This window comes from Pipra filicauda, unplaced genomic scaffold, assembly GCF_003945595.2.
Source record: "Pipra filicauda isolate LSUMZ 115617 unplaced genomic scaffold, ASM394559v2 scaffold121_size3267253_pilon, whole genome shotgun sequence".
In the NCBI taxonomy this organism is placed as follows: Eukaryota; Metazoa; Chordata; class Aves; order Passeriformes; family Pipridae; genus Pipra; species Pipra filicauda.
The window spans coordinates 2,316,937-2,334,791 of NW_024103674.1; the positions used below are offsets into that span (position 1 = coordinate 2,316,937).

Genomic DNA, 17,855 nt, shown 5'->3' on the forward strand with positions numbered 1-17,855 from the left:
GGCCTGTTTAAATGCTGCCGTCGGTCAATAAATTGAACAGTGATGCTGCCAATTAAAATTTCCAGCCTTTGATTTGCTCTGTTGAAAGTGTTTTGTCCCGTCAGCCTGCAGGAAGTAAACTTTAAAAACTGCTTTGTGTGAATCTCGTTTGTCTGCTCTGCCATTCACTTCATTTCCTCTTATTTCTGATGATCCATTTATCTAAAATAAATAGTAGCATTTTTCCTTATCAGCCACCCCCATAACCACCTACCCAATTATTTGAAGAGTGTTGTCAAAATTCACATCCATGGATTCAAATGCTGGGCTCTGACCTCATTTAATGAATCAGGAAGGAGGAGGAATTTGATTATGAAGAGGAGCTTTTATTTAGATACACATTGTAGTAATCAGCATTGATAAGAAGGTATATTCGAAAACACTGTGAAAATTTAATGGGCATCTAGTAAGATGTAATTTTTTCTTTTCTCTTTTTTTTAATTATTTAATTTATTCTGATTGAGCAGAACAAGCAAAAGAAACAGTGGCAGTGTCTGCCTCTTATCTAAAGATCTCACTGGAGCTTCCTGGTAGAATCAATTTTTAGTTCAATGTGACCTAATCTGGAAAAGTGTTCTAACAAAACCTAACATTAGGAAAGATATACTTCTGTGCTTTACCTTTTTATCCTCCTGAAGCACTTCTGAGTGTGCAAACAGGTTTTCCTGCAAGCAGGTCTTCCCTTGCCAGGGAAGAGGCAAATGCAACATGCACATCTCCCACCTGCCAGGGTGGAGCCAGGTGAAAAAATGCAGAGGACAAGCTTAATTTTACTTATTGCCCAGTCCCTTGAAAATGTCAATACTGACAGCAGAGGCTACAACAGGTTTTCAAAGGCCAAAAGGTGGTGTGAACAAGTTGTGTTGTAAAAGGTGGTACACCTGGAAGGAGGGAGGGCAGAGCTGGGAGCTAGTCCTGGTGCTTGAGCAAGGACTGGAAAAGGAGTCTGGAGAATAACTGGTGTTAGTTGGGGTGACTGAAGCGTTAGAGGGGTGGGCAAAAAGTGAGGCTTTGAGACTGGGTTTCTTCAGTGCTCATCCTCAGCTATTGATAACTTGAGCACTGACATTTCTTTAAATTATTTTTATCCTGAGGGTGGCAGCTTTTATTGAAACTGAGGGGGCTTCTTGAAGCTCTCACTTCAGATTAGGGAAAAAAAAAGAAGAAACATTTGGATGACAGTCTTACAAAGCCAGGATGGAAAATAACTTTCCCTCTCACATGTGTGCATGTAACTACAGAATTTCTGTTTAATACTCTGATCAGAATAATCACACAGGCCCAGGTTTCTTCGGGAACAGCAGGTTTCCTTGCTATCACTAAAAGTGAGATGGCAAAGACTTCTCATTGCCTATTTTTTGTCTTTTTTTTTTTTTTTTTTTTAGGGACCTTGCTGCCAGGAACTGCCTTGTAGGGGAGAACCACTTGGTGAAGGTGGCAGACTTTGGCCTGAGCAGGTTAATGACGGGTGACACGTACACGGCCCACGCTGGAGCCAAATTCCCCATCAAGTGGACTGCCCCAGAAAGCCTGGCCTACAACAAGTTCTCCATTAAATCCGACGTCTGGGGTAAGAGTTTGCATGTACAAATTAATGCAGATTATAGTCTTCTTTTCCAGGCCTGTGAAATGAGGCCACTGTGGAACATTTCACAAGGAGGGAACACGTTCCCTGGTTGGAGCCACATTGTTCTTTGAGCTTGTCAGAGTGCAGGAATTAATCTCTGCTCGGGCAGTCTGAGAGCAGAGCACAGAGGATGCTGACCTGACTTTATATATTTGAGTTGTTGGCAAATATGAAAATAAAGGATACTGTAGGGTTTATAGAAATGTATGAAATGGGGCTGGAGGACACCAATGCTACTGCCTTGATGGAGTTATGGCACAGGACTATGAAGGGATATATTGTTATATAGCAAAAAAACTTTCTAACTACTTCAGGGAGGAAAGAATCTGGTTCATTTTATGTTAAAAAAATAATAATTATGTTTGTATCTGTCTAGCGATAACTCCAAGTTCATCTTTCTGCATTTTAAAAGAATAATCTTTGGAGTGAGATGAGGAGAAGCAGAGGGAAAATTTGATGACAAATGGTTATTGAAGAGCCCTGAAGTGCTGGTGATAAGAGTAGGCTTAGCTAAGTGGAGCTCTGTTCTTTCAAATCTGACCACGGAAAATCTCATTGTACTTTTATCAGCCCTTCTTTGGGTTTTATATCTCTGCCATAGCTGGTGGTCAAATTCTCAGAAGTGCCCAGTGACATGAGATAGAAGTTTGTGGGACGTGGTCCCAAAAGCACTTGGAAAATGATATCCTGAACATCTTCTATATATAAACCAACAGACAGTACTGAAGCAGTGCTGAAGTCTTCTGCAGTTTGGGGGAAACTGTGCAGAGAAAGGCTTTATTTTGAAGAAACTTTTAGGTAGATGGCTGATGCAAAATGTTCTCTAAAGCCCAAAACAGCCTCCCAAAGAATATGTGATTGCTGACCAAGGCGTTTCTGCTGTTTTGGGCTTGCAAGTGGTGTTGACTGTTTCTGTCTGCCACAACCTCAGGATGCTGCTGTGGTGGCTGCAGGATCCCTGTTGCATTTCAGCAGTAGACTAATCCAGGAGAAAAGATCCCACAGGAGTATTGGGTATCTTTAGTTAGGGTTAGTTGTAACCTTGCAAAGCAGAGTTGGGGCAGTGGACTTTGGGGTGTGATCAGAGCAAACCTGCTGTCCCTGGAGGCCACGGCTGCTGCTGGGAATGCCAGAGTTTAGATGTTTTCACCTCACTGCCTCAAGACAGCAATCAAAGAAAATTGTGCACAGAAATGTCTAATGTAAATTGCCCTTGGTGGCTTTGCCATGTAATGTGATGTGATTTCCTTACTTATGCAGAATTGTAATCGCTTTCTCTTCAGGTTAAGAACAGAATAGGGTGACTGAACTAATTACATGCAGGTTGTTGAACTGGTGTTGGGTTTATTCTGTGTGCCTGACTCCTGTTTTAGCTGCCTGACCCTGGTGCTGACCTGCATCCCCACCAGCTCCCGAGAACTGAATGCCTCGCCTGTTCCAAGACCCTTTTTGTGCTCTCCCTTTTCCTGTTCAGCTTTTCCCTGTGACCAAAACATCTCGCCCTCACCGTGTCTTGCTAGCAACTGCTAAAACTTTCCTCTCACTGCTGCCTCCCACATTTCCCTTCAAGACCACGCTGCAGCTAAACAAGGGCACCCCAAAAACACTGAGCTATTAAAATGTGCAAGTCCTCCAGGGAGAGGTTGCAAATGAGAGGAGCTGTCACACTGAGGGAGCGACTGCAGTGCAGCAGTGAAGCGGTTTCAGCTAATCCACTGTGAAGTCTCTTAATTGTGCCTCTAATAGGACTTGAAGGATCTCAAGGCTTTCAGGTTTGAGACAACTGATACATTGAAAATTAGTCTAATTCTACCCTGTCATATCGCAGGAGACTTGTCTGTGCTGACGGAGAGGCTTGTTATGCTTCTTTAACATTTAAGCTGCTGCTGAGCATGGGATCTGAGCCACCCAGAGCTGGTCTAAGTGTGCAGCACTGTTTAGTGACCAGTCCCACCAAACATCCTCCCAAATTTAAGATGAAAACAAAACTTATTGATTTTTTTCTTCTTTTTTTCCCCCTCCCTTTTTCTCCACTGCAGCCTTTGGCGTTCTGCTGTGGGAAATAGCAACCTACGGCATGTCCCCTTACCCTGGGATTGACCTGTCTCAAGTCTATGAGCTGTTGGAGAAAGACTATCGTATGGAGCGCCCTGAAGGCTGTCCTGAGAAAGTTTATGAGCTCATGAGAGCATGTAAGTGTTCCTCAGCCTTGCAAATGCTGCTTTTTAGCTCTGCAGGGGTGCAACAAAAGTGCCGGGATCTGGCCACGTGCAGCAAGGCACAAGAAACCCCCTGCCAGTCCCAGGGAAGGTGCAATGCTGTGTGGAAGTGTTTGGTTAAAGCTGCTTTCCCCAGAGGATGAACATGCCATGAAACCAGCTGTTCATCCCTGCTGGGAGCCCACAAGCCTCGGGGAGAGATTTGTTGTGGATCTCAATGCTTTCTTTGTCTCCTTTTTCCTGACAACTTAAAGAAAAGCCTGTGCTCAAGGATGAAGCAGGAGCTTCATTTGGCTTCTTGCAGGACTGACTGTTCCTCTTCACTGTGGCTTCTTGGTACGTGACTCAGTGCCACAGGCTTTTTTCCAGTGGTGCTCAGCACCTACTGTCACACACTAACATGGAAACCTGATTTAGGGAGTGCTGGGTGTCTGCAGCTGTCACTGAGCCAAAGTGGTTGCAGACACCCAGCACCCTGTAAATCAGATTTCTGTGTCAGTGTTTTATCTCACTCAGTGTATTAGAAGGGAAGTGTGATTTCTGGCTGCTCCTGGTGCAGAGTACTGAGTGTCTGCTGCTGGAGGGAAGTTTTGAGTGGTGGTGTGTTTTTTTCAGGCTGGCAGTGGAGCCCTTCTGATAGACCTTCCTTTGCTGAGATCCATCAGGCCTTTGAAACTATGTTTCAGGAATCCAGCATATCAGATGGTAAGTTCCTCTTGGACCAGCAATTCCAGAGATGGGGAAAGGGCTGACTGCATCCTTAACTCTGGATGTTATTCACAGACTGTTTTCACTGAAACTCAGTCCTAGGTTGTACTACCTGGTAGTAAATGGCATAGAAAGCAGATACATATTTGCATGTGGGTTTTTTTGGGAGCAGACATCTCATATTGAAGGGCCAAATGGCTAAATAACCTCAAGGAACTTCTGCTTTGCATTGCTCACTTTTCTTTTTGTGATATTAACTCCAAACAGTGCAGTGGTTTTTTATCTTCTGCTGATTTTAATAAATGTTTTTCTTCTGTGCGTTGCAGAGGTGGAGAAGGAATTGGGAAAGAAGGGCATGAGGAGTGTAGTGAGCAATTTCCTCCAAGCCCCAGAGTTACCAACTAAGACACGAACATCAAGGAGAGCTGCTGAAAGCAAAGATGCCAACGAGGGCTTGGAGACTGCACATGCTCGAGGCCAGGGGGAATGTGGTAGGTTTTAATTAAAGTCATTATTCCTTCAGGAAATACAGGGAAAAACAGCATGCACATCTAGCTCCAGGCCTTCACGTAGGCAGAGCTGTACCTAATAACAGGTGCCATCTCTGTTGTACCAGTGCTGTGTTTCTGGGTGACAGGCTGCTGAGTTTGCTGTCCTGGGTCCAGAACTCCTTTTATTAGTTTTTGCAAAGGTAGGTTGTTAATTCTGGGACCAGATAGGCACAGCAGCTGGGAGTGTGAATCCTTAACTGGCTGAGGGACTGGTGCTATCCCTGCCGTTGCTTAGAGAAGCCCTCGGAGTTCTTTTAACTTATAATGGCTGTTACCTGGAGCTCCCCAAAGACCAGAGCCTGAGCACGGAGCTCTCTGATCATATCCTCTTCCCATTCCCTGGCAGGAGCTATCAGTGGGATCTCCCACTGCCTCTGAGTGCGGAGTAATCTGCTGTGTTCAAGCCACTTTACACTACCACACTGCATAATTTAAAGCGGGGTGATAGCTCGGGTTTTGCAAGCCCCATAAGGGAGGTTTCTTCACTTTCCATCCTACCAGATTTGTGCTTGCAGCACAGAAGACTATTACTCTTGGCAGGTACCAAATATAATTTCAGCGAGGGACAAGGAGGTATTTACAGAATCTTCCATAAAATTAAACTTCCAATCAGTTTCTTCAAACATTTACCTGCCATTCCGAGGAAATAAAAGCGGTGGTAAAAGGGTGAATGAGTACAGGAGATTTGTATCTACCTCGTTTGAAAAATAAAAAGGTAAAATGAAATACAGTGGGGGGTTTTTTCAGCTCCTGTTGAGGCTGCCTCTTCTGACCATTCATGTGACCTTTTTTATGTAGTGTCAGATTCATCCAGTAGTACATGTTTCAGTAGCAAATGCACATCTAGACAAAGAAGGGGGGAAAAAGGAGGGGATTTAAAATGTTGGGAAAAGAAAGTAAAAGTGACTTAGAAATGAAGGTTATTTACCATATATAGGAAATGAAATTGCCTATTATTACAAGCTTTTGAAGTAAAATAATTTCATTTGAATACTTAAGAGTTTTGAGGGATTCAAGTGCAGCAGGAATAATACGATTTTAACATTATACTGGGAGTCATTTCACTCTTTACTGTGAAAGAAAATTTTGCACATTAAAGTTTTATTGCAGTTTCCCCTCCAATTGTCAGTGTTTCCATAGCAAGTCCAGCAGCTGGAAGCTGATCCTCAGTGCAAGCTGCTAGTTTTCTGTGGATCCTGCAACTCCACTGTGTCTATAATCAGAAAGGCCATGACCTGTGCTCTGGCTGCCCAGGTCCCCATAAGTCTTGTGGGATTGGTGTTCCTGTGAAAGTGTGCTATCTTCTCAAAGTCCACAACTATTTTATTTCAAATTCTCTCCCCTCAACCAAAATCCTACCCATAGCATGATGGTGTCCAACATGTGACTAAGAAGCATCCTTCCTTCTCCTATGACTTTGCTTCACCTCCCCTCTTACTGCCTAGTCAAGCTGTAAATGTATCTGCTGCCCTGCAGGCATTCCTCCTTTGGATCAGAATGCCTTCACAGTGCCTGGCCTGGAAATGAGCCCCTCTGTCAGTCAAACCCAGAGACCTTCAGGACTCTGTATGAATTTATTATAAACCATTATTCATTTTTAAATACCTCTTGTAAGTGGAGAAAGGGTCACCCCATCACTTCCCTCCGCAGCAGTGCTGCTGAAGGAGGCTGGTGCTGCCCCTTTGCTCTGTTACTGTACAAAGCTGAGCATCTTCACCGTGGTACGACCTGAAGTGTCGTATCTTGGTCTTGATTTCTGCTCATGGAACAGTTATTTCTGTTCCCCACAAAGGGTGACATCAGGAAAATGAAGGAGAAGCCTGGGGATGGAGGTGGGTTACAGAGGTGCCTTATTAATTCAGAGGGTCAGCGATTCAAAAGACAGCAAGAGCACAGGGACTAAAGCAAAGGCCTCTTTGTATTTATCTTCTTCACAGTGTGAAGTTTAGACAAGTCTCCAGATGTGAGGATGGGAATCTGAACACGAATATGTGATGTTTGTGTGATGTTCTTTCAATGGGAAGCCTACAGGGAAAGCAGTTTGGCAGCCACCTCAGGAATGAATGGATGCAGTATCAGGGACCACGTTCAGTCCAGGCTTGAGTGTGGCTGCACTTGCTTTAGCTCTGCTCTGAAGTTGTGTCTCTTTAGAGAACCTCCACCTTTTGGAGGTGCTGCAGGTTTGCTCCTGTAAGAAAACAGATTATTCTGGCTCTTGGAGCAATGCTCAGAAAACTCTTTTCATTTCCCTTGCAGACCCTCTGGACCATGAGCCTGCTATTTCTCCCTTGCTCCCACGGAAGGAGAGGGTGGCCCTGGAGAGCAGTTTGAATGAAGATGAGCGGCTGCTTCCAAAGGACAAAAAGCACAACCTCTTCAGTGCCCTGATCAAGAAGAAGAAGAAGACTGCTCCCACCCCTCCGAAACGGAGCAGTTCCTTCAGAGAGATGGACGGACACTCGGACCGCCGGGCGGGCGGGGAGGAGGAGTGCAGGGATGCTGGCAATGGGGCTTTCATTGCACCCCCCACAGACACAGCTGACCCCCCCAAGTTTCAGAACCCAAGCAATGGGACTGGTGTCACCAACGGGGTTGTTGCTGGGAACTCTGGATTCCTGTCTCCCCATTTACGGAAGAAGTCCAGCACGATGAGCAGCAGTCGGGGGGTGGCTGGGGAGGAGGAGAGCAGTTCCAACTCCAGCAAGCGTTTCCTGAGGTCCTGCTCAGCCTCCTGTGTGCCCCATGGAGCGAAGGACACGGAGTGGAAATCCGTGACTCTGCCTCGGGATTTGCAGTCCACAGGACGCCAGTTTGATTCCTCCACTTTCGGGGGGCACAAAAGTGAAAAGCCAGCACTGCCTCGGAAGCGAGCAAACGAGGCCAAGACTGACATTGCTGTCAGGGGGACAGTGACCCCTCCTCCACGGCTGCTTAAGAAAAATGAAGAGACCACTGATGATGTGTTCAAAGACGCAGAGTCGAGCCCTGGCTCCAGCCCTCCCACCCTGACACCAAAACTTGGCCGTAGGCAACCTGCTGCCCCTCCTTCCTCCAGCGGGCTCCACAAGGACGATGGAGTCAAATCCAGTGCCTTAGGTACCACTGTGACCATGGACCAAGGTTCTGCTGCCAAACCCAACCCTGCTGGGTTCATGGGGGCCAGCAAGGCTTCCTCTGAGGAGCCACGATTGAGGAGGATCAAGCAGACCTCAGAGTCAGCAGGGAAGGACAAAGGGAAGTTATCAAAGCTGAAACCGGCCCCTCCACTCCCTCTCTCTTCATCCTCCATCGCCAAGCCTGGGAAGGTTTCTCACAGTCCCAGCCATGAAGCAGCAGATGTGGTGTCTGGGCCGAAATCCAAACAGTTGACTCAGGTTGGAGAGGCTGCAGGCAGTGATGCTGTCAAGCCAAACCAGTCAGGGGAAGGTGTGAAAAAGCTGGGGATCCCCTCTGTACCAAAGCCACAGTCCTCTACAAAGCTGCTGCTGAGCACAGCAACCCCAGCTGCCTCTTCCTCGTCCATACCCTCTGCCCCAGGCGGGGACCAGGCGTCATCTACAGCCTTCATCCCTCTCATATCCACCAGGGTCTCGCTGCGGAAGACCCGGCAGCCCCCGGAGAGGATTGCCAGTGGCACCATCACCAAAGGGGTGGTGCTGGAAAGCACCGAGGCTCTGCGGATCGCCATCAGCAAGAACTCTGAGCAAATGGCAAGCCACAGCGCTGTCTTGGAGGCTGGCAAGAACCTCTACACCTTCTGCGTGAGCTACGTGGACTCCATTCAGCAGATGAGGAACAAATTTGCCTTTAGGGAGGCCATCAATAAGCTGGAGAACAACCTACGGGAGCTTCAGATCTGCCCGGCCACGGCCGGCAGCGGTGCCGCGGCCACCCAGGACTTTAGCAAACTTCTCAGTTCAGTGAAAGAAATCAGCGACATTGTTCAGAGGTAGCAGAAAAACTGGGTTAGAAACACACAAGTCAAATCAATCACACAATGGGCCAAAGCCAACTGGGGAGAGAGTAACGTGTGGACTGACAAAAGGACCGGGGCGTTCAGGCTGGGGCTGCGCAAAGGACGCAGACTGTGACTGGACACCCCAGCTCCAGAGGGCAGGGCTGTGTTCAGGAGGCACTTTCCACCCTCTGAACTCAGATTCCCTGTGTTTCATATAGTCGTAATCGTCTTATCTGTGGAGTTCTTGCCTTGTGGACTACAAGTCTAAATGCTGATGTCACGCCATGCCTTTTTAGTAATATTTTATTGTTCTGGACAGACTGTTAAGACTGAAGCCAGGCTGATGGACACTGAGATACCACCCTCCTCAGGAGGACTTTGTACTGCATTTTTGTCCCCTCTCTCTGCCCCCCTGTACACAAGGAGGAGTGTTTGGATAGCAATATACCCACTGTGTTTCTTGGGAGAGCTGCAACACGTGGCCCTGGCCCGAGTCTGACATTTACCTGACATGAATGCAACAGATTTGGCCCTTGGGAGGGCAGGGGGAAAAATAATTAGTGTAAATTTTTTTTGAATGACAGAATGCTACAAGTGATGATTGTCCAAATTCTTCCTGTGATTTCACCAGCTGCCCTTTGTTTCTGTGATTCTCAGTGTTGTTGAGCTCAAATGAGTTGTTGGGTTCCAATGTTGGAGGCAGCACCTGCGGATCTCCCTCAGTAGCAAAACGGGAGTGGGGAAGGTCTGGAGGAGGTTGTGCTATCACAGTCTCGTGATATCTGACATTATTTGGGCTGGTGTTTGGGGTGAGGGGTTGCAGAGCCCGGGGAGCTGATGCTGAGCAAGGCATTGCTCCCTGAAAGCCAGAGGGTGGCAGTGAGGGGGGATGGCTTGGGATGAGCTCTGAGTCACCACTGTGCCTCCAGCAGCCCTTTCGGCTGAGCCTGCACATTGCAGTGGGTGAGAACTGCTGTGCCTCCAGTTGAATTTCCAGTTTTTTGTTCTGTGAGCAGAGATGAGGCCTGGCCTCTGCCCTCCTGTGCTTTGAGGGGCTGTGGTGCCTGCCTTTCCGTGCCAGTGGAGCTCCCCAGGGAGAGCTCCAGCGCCAGTACTCTGGGGTAAAACCATTAGTACCTTCATGGTGGTGTGGTTCCATCCAGCATCAAACAAGGATCTGTGAAGACTGCAGACACTTCCCTTGGGTGCATCTCCCTAGGAAACTGCCACAAAATGCTGCCAGCAGGACTCCTGGCCTTCCTTTCCAAGGTCCTGTGACCTTCCCAACTAATGCAGCACAGCTGGGAACTAACTGTGACTTGTGACCATAGTGAAAGAACAAGGTTTAGGGCTATTAACAGTGCAATTTAACTCCTCTTAACAGTTCCAAACATGAGAAAAACACATTTTTCATGTCCTGTTCCTCTGTAACTCTTGTGACCCCTCTTGTGTATCTTAAACACTAATTGCCTTCAATTGTATTTTATGCTGTTCTCTTGGGAACTGTTTGTTTTGTATATGATTTCTAGTAGTTCACTCGTGTGTGTTCACACCACTTCTCGCCCTCACAAACAGCCATGACTTAACACGTGACAAATGTTCAAAAGAAAATACACACTTCTGCCACAGGCTGCCTTTAAAAATGTAAGAAAAGAGAAAAAAAAACCCAACCCTCGGACTGTCTCTTTCCTGGAGGTACTGTTTTTACTTTGATAACATATTGTGCCACTATATTATACATTTGTATCTTGTTATTACACACTTTTGTAGACTTGTCTTTTTTACAGTGTGTAAATAGCTCTGTCCTTCATCTCTGTGATACTTAAGGGGGTCGTTTCCCCTTTAATTTAGTCCAGTACAGATTGTTTCTGTACACGACTTTCAATTCTTCCTCCTCTCTTTCTCTACTTTTCTTCTCTTTTTTTTTTTTGATTTATTTTTTATTCCAGTCTCTCTTGTGTAGTGTATTTAAAAATAAATCAATGTTGAGGAAAACCCGTGTTTGTCTGTTAGCAAAGCTTTTCCAACCCAGTTACCTCCCCTTAGATTCAGCATCTGAAAACAGGGGTTCCCTGTTTGGGGGGTTCACTGTGGCCCTTCGGCACAGAGGGATTTGTGGAGCCAGGCAGCAGCCCCTTTCCATGTTCTTTTGATCTGGCTCTGGGAAGTCAGGAGAGAAAAGAGATGCACAGAATAAAGACTGTGTCATCACCTCTTTTGAATCAAAGACTTCACTGTTGTCTTCAAAGATTTAAGTCAGAGATTTGACTAGACTTCTCTTCCTGTTAATGGTTTGTAATCTGTAATTCAGCTGCTCTTGTGGTTCCCTCCTCCTCTGCTATGAAATGACCCATGAGTTTCTCTCCTTATACAGTTCCCTCCTTCATTTTTGGTTGCCCATTTTTATCTTCAGCCTTTCCAGCAAATCTGGAGGGTTCCAAGTGGGAGTGTGACCAAGATCCTGGCAAGGTCAGTGTCCAGGCTGCTCTTCAAAGACTTGCATGTGGTGAATAGCTGTGGGCTGAGGGAAGATGAAGAAGCTTAACCTGCCCCTAAATACCACCACTCCTGGTGATCTTCATCTCCCCTGGCTTAGGGACCAGTCCATGGTGTCGTGGGAAGGCAGAGGCTGGGTTACCTGGCTGGGGAAAGCCCGGGGATCTGTGGTGTTGGGAGTGAAAGAGAGGGGATTAAAGGCTAAATTTAGCTGAATACAGTAGGAGTTGATTTAACAGATCGATGCATTTAACAGTTTGATTGCTCCAATTTTCAAGGCTATTGAGCTTGAAAGTGAGAGTGCTCTGGGGGAAAAATAGCTGTGTTTGTGGTTTTGTTTTGGTTTTCGTGTCTTTGAAATTACAATGTTCGCTCTTTTAAGTTTTAAAGGAAAACTTGTCATCTTGCCTTTTGTTGAGAAGTTGCTTGTCACGAGATATAAAATGTGGTCAGTGTTTTAGGCTCTTTTCTCTTAAAAATCCCACATTATTACAGACAGGCTGGTGTGGCAGCCTGGCTTGTGGAGGTGCTGCTGGGCCAGCAGTGCTTTCAGGTGTGTGGGAGTGCTGCCTGTCCCCCAGGATGGTCAGGGACAACCCACAGCCTCTCCCTTGGTTGACATTCATCCTTTCACAATTGAAAAGAGAGGAAAACACACCTAAAAACAGTGTCACCTCTGAGGAGAGGGATCCTGACATCACCTGTGCATCTAAGAGCGGGCTGGCAGCAGAGCACAGGATGCTCCCGGTCCAAGGCTGAGCCTTTGCCTGGGTGGGCTGCTGGGAATGATGCTCCTGAGTCAATCCATGGTCAGTCCTGATGCCTGGGCAGTGCTGGTGCCCCTAAAGCTGTGGATGAGGGACAGCCCTGCGAGTCATTCCCATGTAGAGGCTGGGCTCAGAGCTGTCCTCCCTGGCAGTGCTGCCCGGTGGGTGTTGAACGGTAGGTCCAGCTCAGCAGAAAGTTGACCTGCAAGCCAGTCCATGCTGAACATTTTCTTAGCAATTGCCCCCGTGTTGAGGGTTCTGTGCTTGTCCTGCCATCCATTCTGCTGATAAAGGTCCCATCAGTGCTCGGGAGCCGCAGCACTGCATGACCCAGTTATGATACACGAGCCTCTTCATGAGTCCCTTGGATGTGATTAAATTGGGCTCTTTCTCTGCAGAGGATCCCCTGGGCTTCTGAAATTTGCTGTTCCTGTTGTGTGTGTTGTAGTGCTGCAGGTCTGCTCGGGGTGGAGGAAAGGTGAGGAGCAGCCTGTGGGAATGGAGCTGATGGGCAGAGATGGGGCCGGGACAGGGACAAGGGTTGTGCCTGGGCAGGGGAGGATAAGGGGGTGTTTTATAGGGGGTCCCAGCAGTGGTGATGTTGGCAGCAGTTGTCTGCATCAGCCCTTGCTGCCTGGGCCCACTGGCCGTGTGTAGAAGAATCCAGTGCCAGTTTGGTGCCATCCCTGTGTGGGTTGGCTGGCACAGCAGACAGTGGTGCCAGAGCTCCAGGAATGTCCTGCCTTGTCCACGCTCCTCTCTGCCACCGGTGTGGCCGTTCCACAGTGGATCCAGCTCCTTACAGTTTGTTGTGCAGGTGGGTTCCAAGGACTCCAGCTCACAAAGGTGTTGGGGGTCTCGGTGTCCCCTCAGGAGCTGCTCCACAAAGGACCGGGGAAGGGAGGATTTGGGAAGAGCTGGATGGGAGACACCACATCCAGTGTGCAGGGACAGGCTTTCCAGCCTCCCGGGGATCGTTCTTTGCACGTTCCCCCCTCCTTCCTCCCAGACACACCCCCAGACTCCAGGCAGTTATTTTCCATTCACTTTTACCTCCCCTCTCCCGGCAGTGTTAATCACCAAGGAGCAATAATGAAGAGCCTGGAATGCTGCCTCTTCCCAAGCACACCAGCCACCCTAAGGTGTGTGCCAAGGTGAGCTCCAGGGGTGCCACAGCCCCTCACCTGCCCCACATCTCAGCCTGACGGGAACCCCTTTCCTGCCAGAGGGTGAGGAGGGGCATGGCATCACCCCTGTGGCACCAAGCTGACCATCAAGGAGCCCTGGGGTGCAGGGGCTGAGCCAAGCTCTGTCCCACCTGCCAGGTAAGTGCTTCACTTTTCAGTGAGTTCTACAGAGGTTATTGGACATCAATCAGCCTCGTTATACGTGTGCTTTTATCGTGCTGCTCTGAGCCTGTTCCTCTCCTGCTCTTGAGAGCAGTAGCTCAGGCATCCCTGTGGCCACAGCATTGCCCAGCAGTTTTCCTTTCCCTTTCCGCAGCAGCCAATGCCACTTTTCCCTGCAATGATCCATCACAGCAAAGCCAGGGATTTACCAGCCCTCACTAACCCAGAGTTGCTCCAAAACTCTTTCCCCTTCTTCCCTCCCCATCCCTCCCCCGACTCCAGTGCAGGGTAAAATTGATCAGTGCGTATTTATTGATGGTTTGAACACTCAAAAGAAAGGGGGGGAAAAAAAGAGTAGTTGCCATAGAAACATCAATAAAGCTCCCGTCTCCACTGAGGGATGCGAGCGCGGCGCCTGCGTCCCGATCCAGACCAGGGCCTGTGGTGGGGCGGAATCGAGAGGGATGGAGGTGGGTTTGGGGGTGCCTGGGGTGGGGGGCTGTGTGGGCTCAGCCATCCTGAGTGCTGTTGGTCTCTGCTGTGGTCCCCGCAGTGTGAGATGGTCCTGGCAGCAGGGATGCAGGGGAAGGAAATGCCCTTCCTCGCCTTCGCAGCTGGTGGTGTCCCCATGTGAGGACCAAACCCTGGCATCCTCTGTGCCCCTGCAAACCTGGAGTCTCTCCCGTTCTGCACCCTCCCTAGATGAGCCTGGTCCAGTGTCTCCATCACTCCTTCTTGAACCCCATGGCTGATGTTTTCCCAGGGGTTCCAGCTCCTCCATCCAGCCTTTAGTTACTGCTCCTGCTGCCAGAGCAACTCACACAGCACTGCATTAAGTGGTCTGTCTGCTTGATGGATATTACAATGCACCTCTTGCAGCCTGATTTAGGGTTTTTTTTTAATCTTTTTACTCCCCCAACCAAGTCCTGCCACGGTCTCTGATTTTTGAGGGTGCAATTTAGCGCTTGCAAATCATCTCCCAGCTCATTTTTGTGCCTGCAATGAAATATCAGCAGTCGCTCAGTGTGTAAGTTGCTGTTAGTGCCTGCAGCAGGTAGTTAGAGCTCTGATTGCTGGTACCTCTGGCAGGCACAGAGCAAATGCCGACGTTGGCAGAGCTCAGTCTGCCCAAAGGAGGGGAAGGCAGTGTCTGGGCAGTGGGGTTTGTCTTGCACCGCTGTGGCTGCGCTGGCTTTCGGGGCTGGTGATTCCCAAAGCTGCACCACTGGGGACTGGAGAGCAGGGAGACACTGAGAAGTCCTCAGTGGCCCCAGGTAGGTGCAGAAGTCCTTGTTTCAACCCTTCTGCACCCAAATTCTACAGCCGGGAATAGGTGGGGATGAGGCCAGGAAGGATTTGGGAAGGGCCAGGCTTCCAGGCAGGTGCTGGGGTGGTGTGACAAGGATACAAAAGGTTGATCATCACCACCTCACCCTGGTGAGGACTGACTCTGGGGGCCAGGGAGTGAAAGGGGTGTTGGGGCTGTGGCAGGACTAGTGATGCCAGGGCAGGTTTCCATGCTCATGTCAGGGATTGCTAGAGACAAGATTTTCTCAAACCCCGCTGCTCTGCCCTGGTTTTTGCACGCAGGAGCTGCCTCGTGTGAGCGGCATCTTGACACTAAGCAGAATTTGCTGCCGGAGGGACTTTTCCTTAATAGGCAGGAGAGCAGCAACTCGGCAGAGAGCTCTGAAGGACCCTCTCCTCCCTAACAGCCGGCCCTGGATGGCAGCTACAGGCAGTCCCTGGGGACTGTCACCACCAAGATTATCCCACTGTAACCCTCCAGCCTTGCTGCCTGGCCTTACTGGCACTGCCTGTCCCAGTGTGCCACCCCTGCTCTACCTGTCCCCGTGTGCCATCCCTGCTCTCTGCCATCCCTGCAGCACTGGAGACCCAGTGCTCGGCCCTTTCCTTGTGCCCCTGCAAAACTGTCTGTGATCAGGAAAGGGATGTAGGGGCTTCTTTTTAAGGCACCCTCCTCTTCTTCTGTTGCACTGGTTGGGAACAGGGACATGAGACCTAGAGCAGGGCTGTGAGCGGAGCAAACGCGGTGTCCCCCATCCCCAAGGCAATCCCAGCAGCAAAAAACCCCCAATACCCTTTTGTCCGAGCAAACCCAGGCGAGATGGAAGGGAAGGACGGGACGGGGTGACCCGCAGGAGGGTGGGGGGTATCAAGTCCAAGCCCTCATCTCCCGAAGCGGAAGGTGAAGCCCCCTTTTTTCCTGTTGTAGCCGCTGAGCTCCTCGGCCAGGTTGCCCAGGCTGCCGCTGCGCTTCTCCCCCGCGGCGGGCAGCACCTCGGAGCCCCCCCGCCTGCCCGGCCGCTGCCCGGCCCCCGCCGAGCCGTAGCCCCGCAGCTCCCGGGCGATGCCCAGCAGCGCGTCCAGCTCCTCGCTTCGCCTCCGCTTGGCCCCTGCCCTCCAGCCGGCGCCCGGGTCCTCCGCCGCTGGTTGCCACCTGGGACCGAGCAGGGTCCCCTCCCCGGGGCGTCCCGGCTCCCGCCGCTCGCTGGGAGGGAAGCAGGTCCCCAGGCTCAGGAGGAAGAGGCAGGACAGCGAGTAGGGTGCTCTCATCTGGGGGAAGCACAGGGAGGGAAAGGCAGGTCAGTAAACCGCCGAGCATCCTCGGGCGGCGGCTGAGGCAGCAGCACGGGATTGCCCTCGGCCCTCAGTTCCTCACCCCTGCTGCAGCACCCCCAAACCAGCCCCGCTGGCCCTGCTAGAACTTCACCCCACACTAAGCACCCACTGCTTCTTCTGCAGCCTCCACACCAGCACCCAGTGCGGGTGCTGGGGGAGTCTGAGCTCTCCCCACGCTTCCTTCAGACCTGCTGCCCTTCAGCAGCAGCAGCTCCGTGCTCACAAATCCCAGCCTTGCAGCGACTCCCCTGGTTCGCAGCCGGGAGCCAGCCGGGCTCTGCTGGGGTGGGGGGCTGAGAGCCGGGCAGGGCGAAGGGCTCCAGAGCTGCCCGCTCCTCTTGGAGGCACCTCGGGAGGACTTTGTGCATCACCCTGATTGTTCCCACGAGTAAGTCCTGCCCGCAGTGCCTGGATGACACAGGTGCAGAGGAAGGTGCTCGACATCCCTCTGCTTTATGGGGGTTGAAGGTGCCCTGGTAGTGGGGTCTGAGCAGAGTGGGAGTGAGTGCAGTCCTGGGTCATGTGCAGTGGTGCCTCCCACAATGGCTCAGGAAGGGGAAATGGTGGTATTATTATTATTATTAATTATTATTATATTTATTATTTGCTGGAGATGTTGCCGTAAAAGTCACTGCAGCTTCTGGGGGCCAGGGTTTCTTCCTCGTGCTTGCAGGGTGGGGGCTGCTGCAGGTGGGTGCTCCTGACTCCTACACCAGACCCAGCTGCACCAAAGCCCCTGCATGCCCTACCCAGCACCCCTCAGCCCAGGGGCTTCACTTCTGGGTGCTTCCTGCCTCTTTCACACCTTGCTGTCATTTTGCTCTCTCTTTTTCCACCCAGTTGCCCATCGTGGAGCCAAATCGCTGGGTGCAGCCGGAGAAGAGGTGCTGAGTCCCTTCCCGGGGTCTGGGGGTGCCGGTGGGTCCCCGCCTGCCTCTCACTGGCTCCCACTGGCTCCTTTGCCTCCTCACTGGCTGCGGGTGTGAAGCAGGTATGTGGGGGTAGACAGACAGACAGACAGACAGACAGATAGTCAGACAGACATATGCCAGCCACTCACCTCTCTGCCCTGGTGCTGCCCAGCGCTGCTGGCCCTGGCCCTGCTCCGTGCTGCCCTGTGCCCAGATGAGCAGCCAGCCCGCCTTGGGCCATTAAATACCCGCCAGGTCTAATTGCTGTGTCACCTCTTGAACGTGTGGCCAAAGAGAGCAGAGGGTGGGAATCTCGGGGAGGGGGCTGGAGAGGGGGATGGGGGGGACAGGGGTTGGTGGAGCTGCCACAATGTGAGTACGGCAACACCGCTCATTAACGCGCCGCCTTCATTTGCTGCCTTGTTTGGAGCGGTGGCTGGGAGCTGGCCTTGAGCCCCTGGCAGCTGGGGATGCTGCTGAGAGGGAGGGTCTTGTCTGGGGGCACAAGTGTGTCCCCCCCGTTTGGCTGGTGTGTCTTTGTGTGCAGATCTTGGGGGTCCCAGACATACGTGTAAGTGTGGTGGGTA

The 17,855-nt window shown here is 50.5% G+C and overlaps 2 protein-coding genes across 3 annotated transcripts in view; one reads left to right on the top strand and one right to left on the bottom strand.

Moving 5' to 3' along the window:
- Positions 1 to 11,097, top strand: part of ABL1 (ABL proto-oncogene 1, non-receptor tyrosine kinase) — a 78,533-nt gene extending 67,436 nt beyond the window's left edge. For both annotated transcript variants that reach the window (XM_027739336.2, XM_027739337.2), the window contains 5 exons: positions 1,425 to 1,609; positions 3,706 to 3,858; positions 4,501 to 4,590; positions 4,920 to 5,084; positions 7,401 to 11,097. In XM_027739336.2, the coding sequence (XP_027595137.1) occupies positions 1,425 to 1,609; positions 3,706 to 3,858; positions 4,501 to 4,590; positions 4,920 to 5,084; positions 7,401 to 9,097 (2,290 nt within the window). In that variant the 3' untranslated portion in view covers positions 9,098 to 11,097. The remainder of the gene's footprint in view (positions 1 to 1,424; positions 1,610 to 3,705; positions 3,859 to 4,500; positions 4,591 to 4,919; positions 5,085 to 7,400) is intronic.
- A 2,906-nt stretch (positions 11,098 to 14,003) lies between these two features.
- LOC113997467 (pyroglutamylated RFamide peptide) lies at positions 14,004 to 17,475 on the bottom strand. The gene is made up of 2 exons (XM_027739338.2): positions 17,418 to 17,475; positions 14,004 to 16,291 (listed from the first exon to the last, which is right to left on the bottom strand). The coding sequence occupies exon 2, from the start codon at positions 16,289 to 16,291 to the stop codon at positions 15,905 to 15,907; it is 387 nt and encodes a 128-aa protein (XP_027595139.1). The 5' UTR covers positions 17,418 to 17,475; the 3' UTR covers positions 14,004 to 15,904.
- Positions 17,476 to 17,855: the final 380 nt, after the last annotated feature.

What these genes read in the sequence shown, in the direction of transcription:
- LOC113997467 (XM_027739338.2), bottom strand. Translation starts at nt 16,291, where the DNA reads ATGAGAGCACCCTACTCGCTGTCCTGCCTCTTCCTCCTGAGCCTGGGG.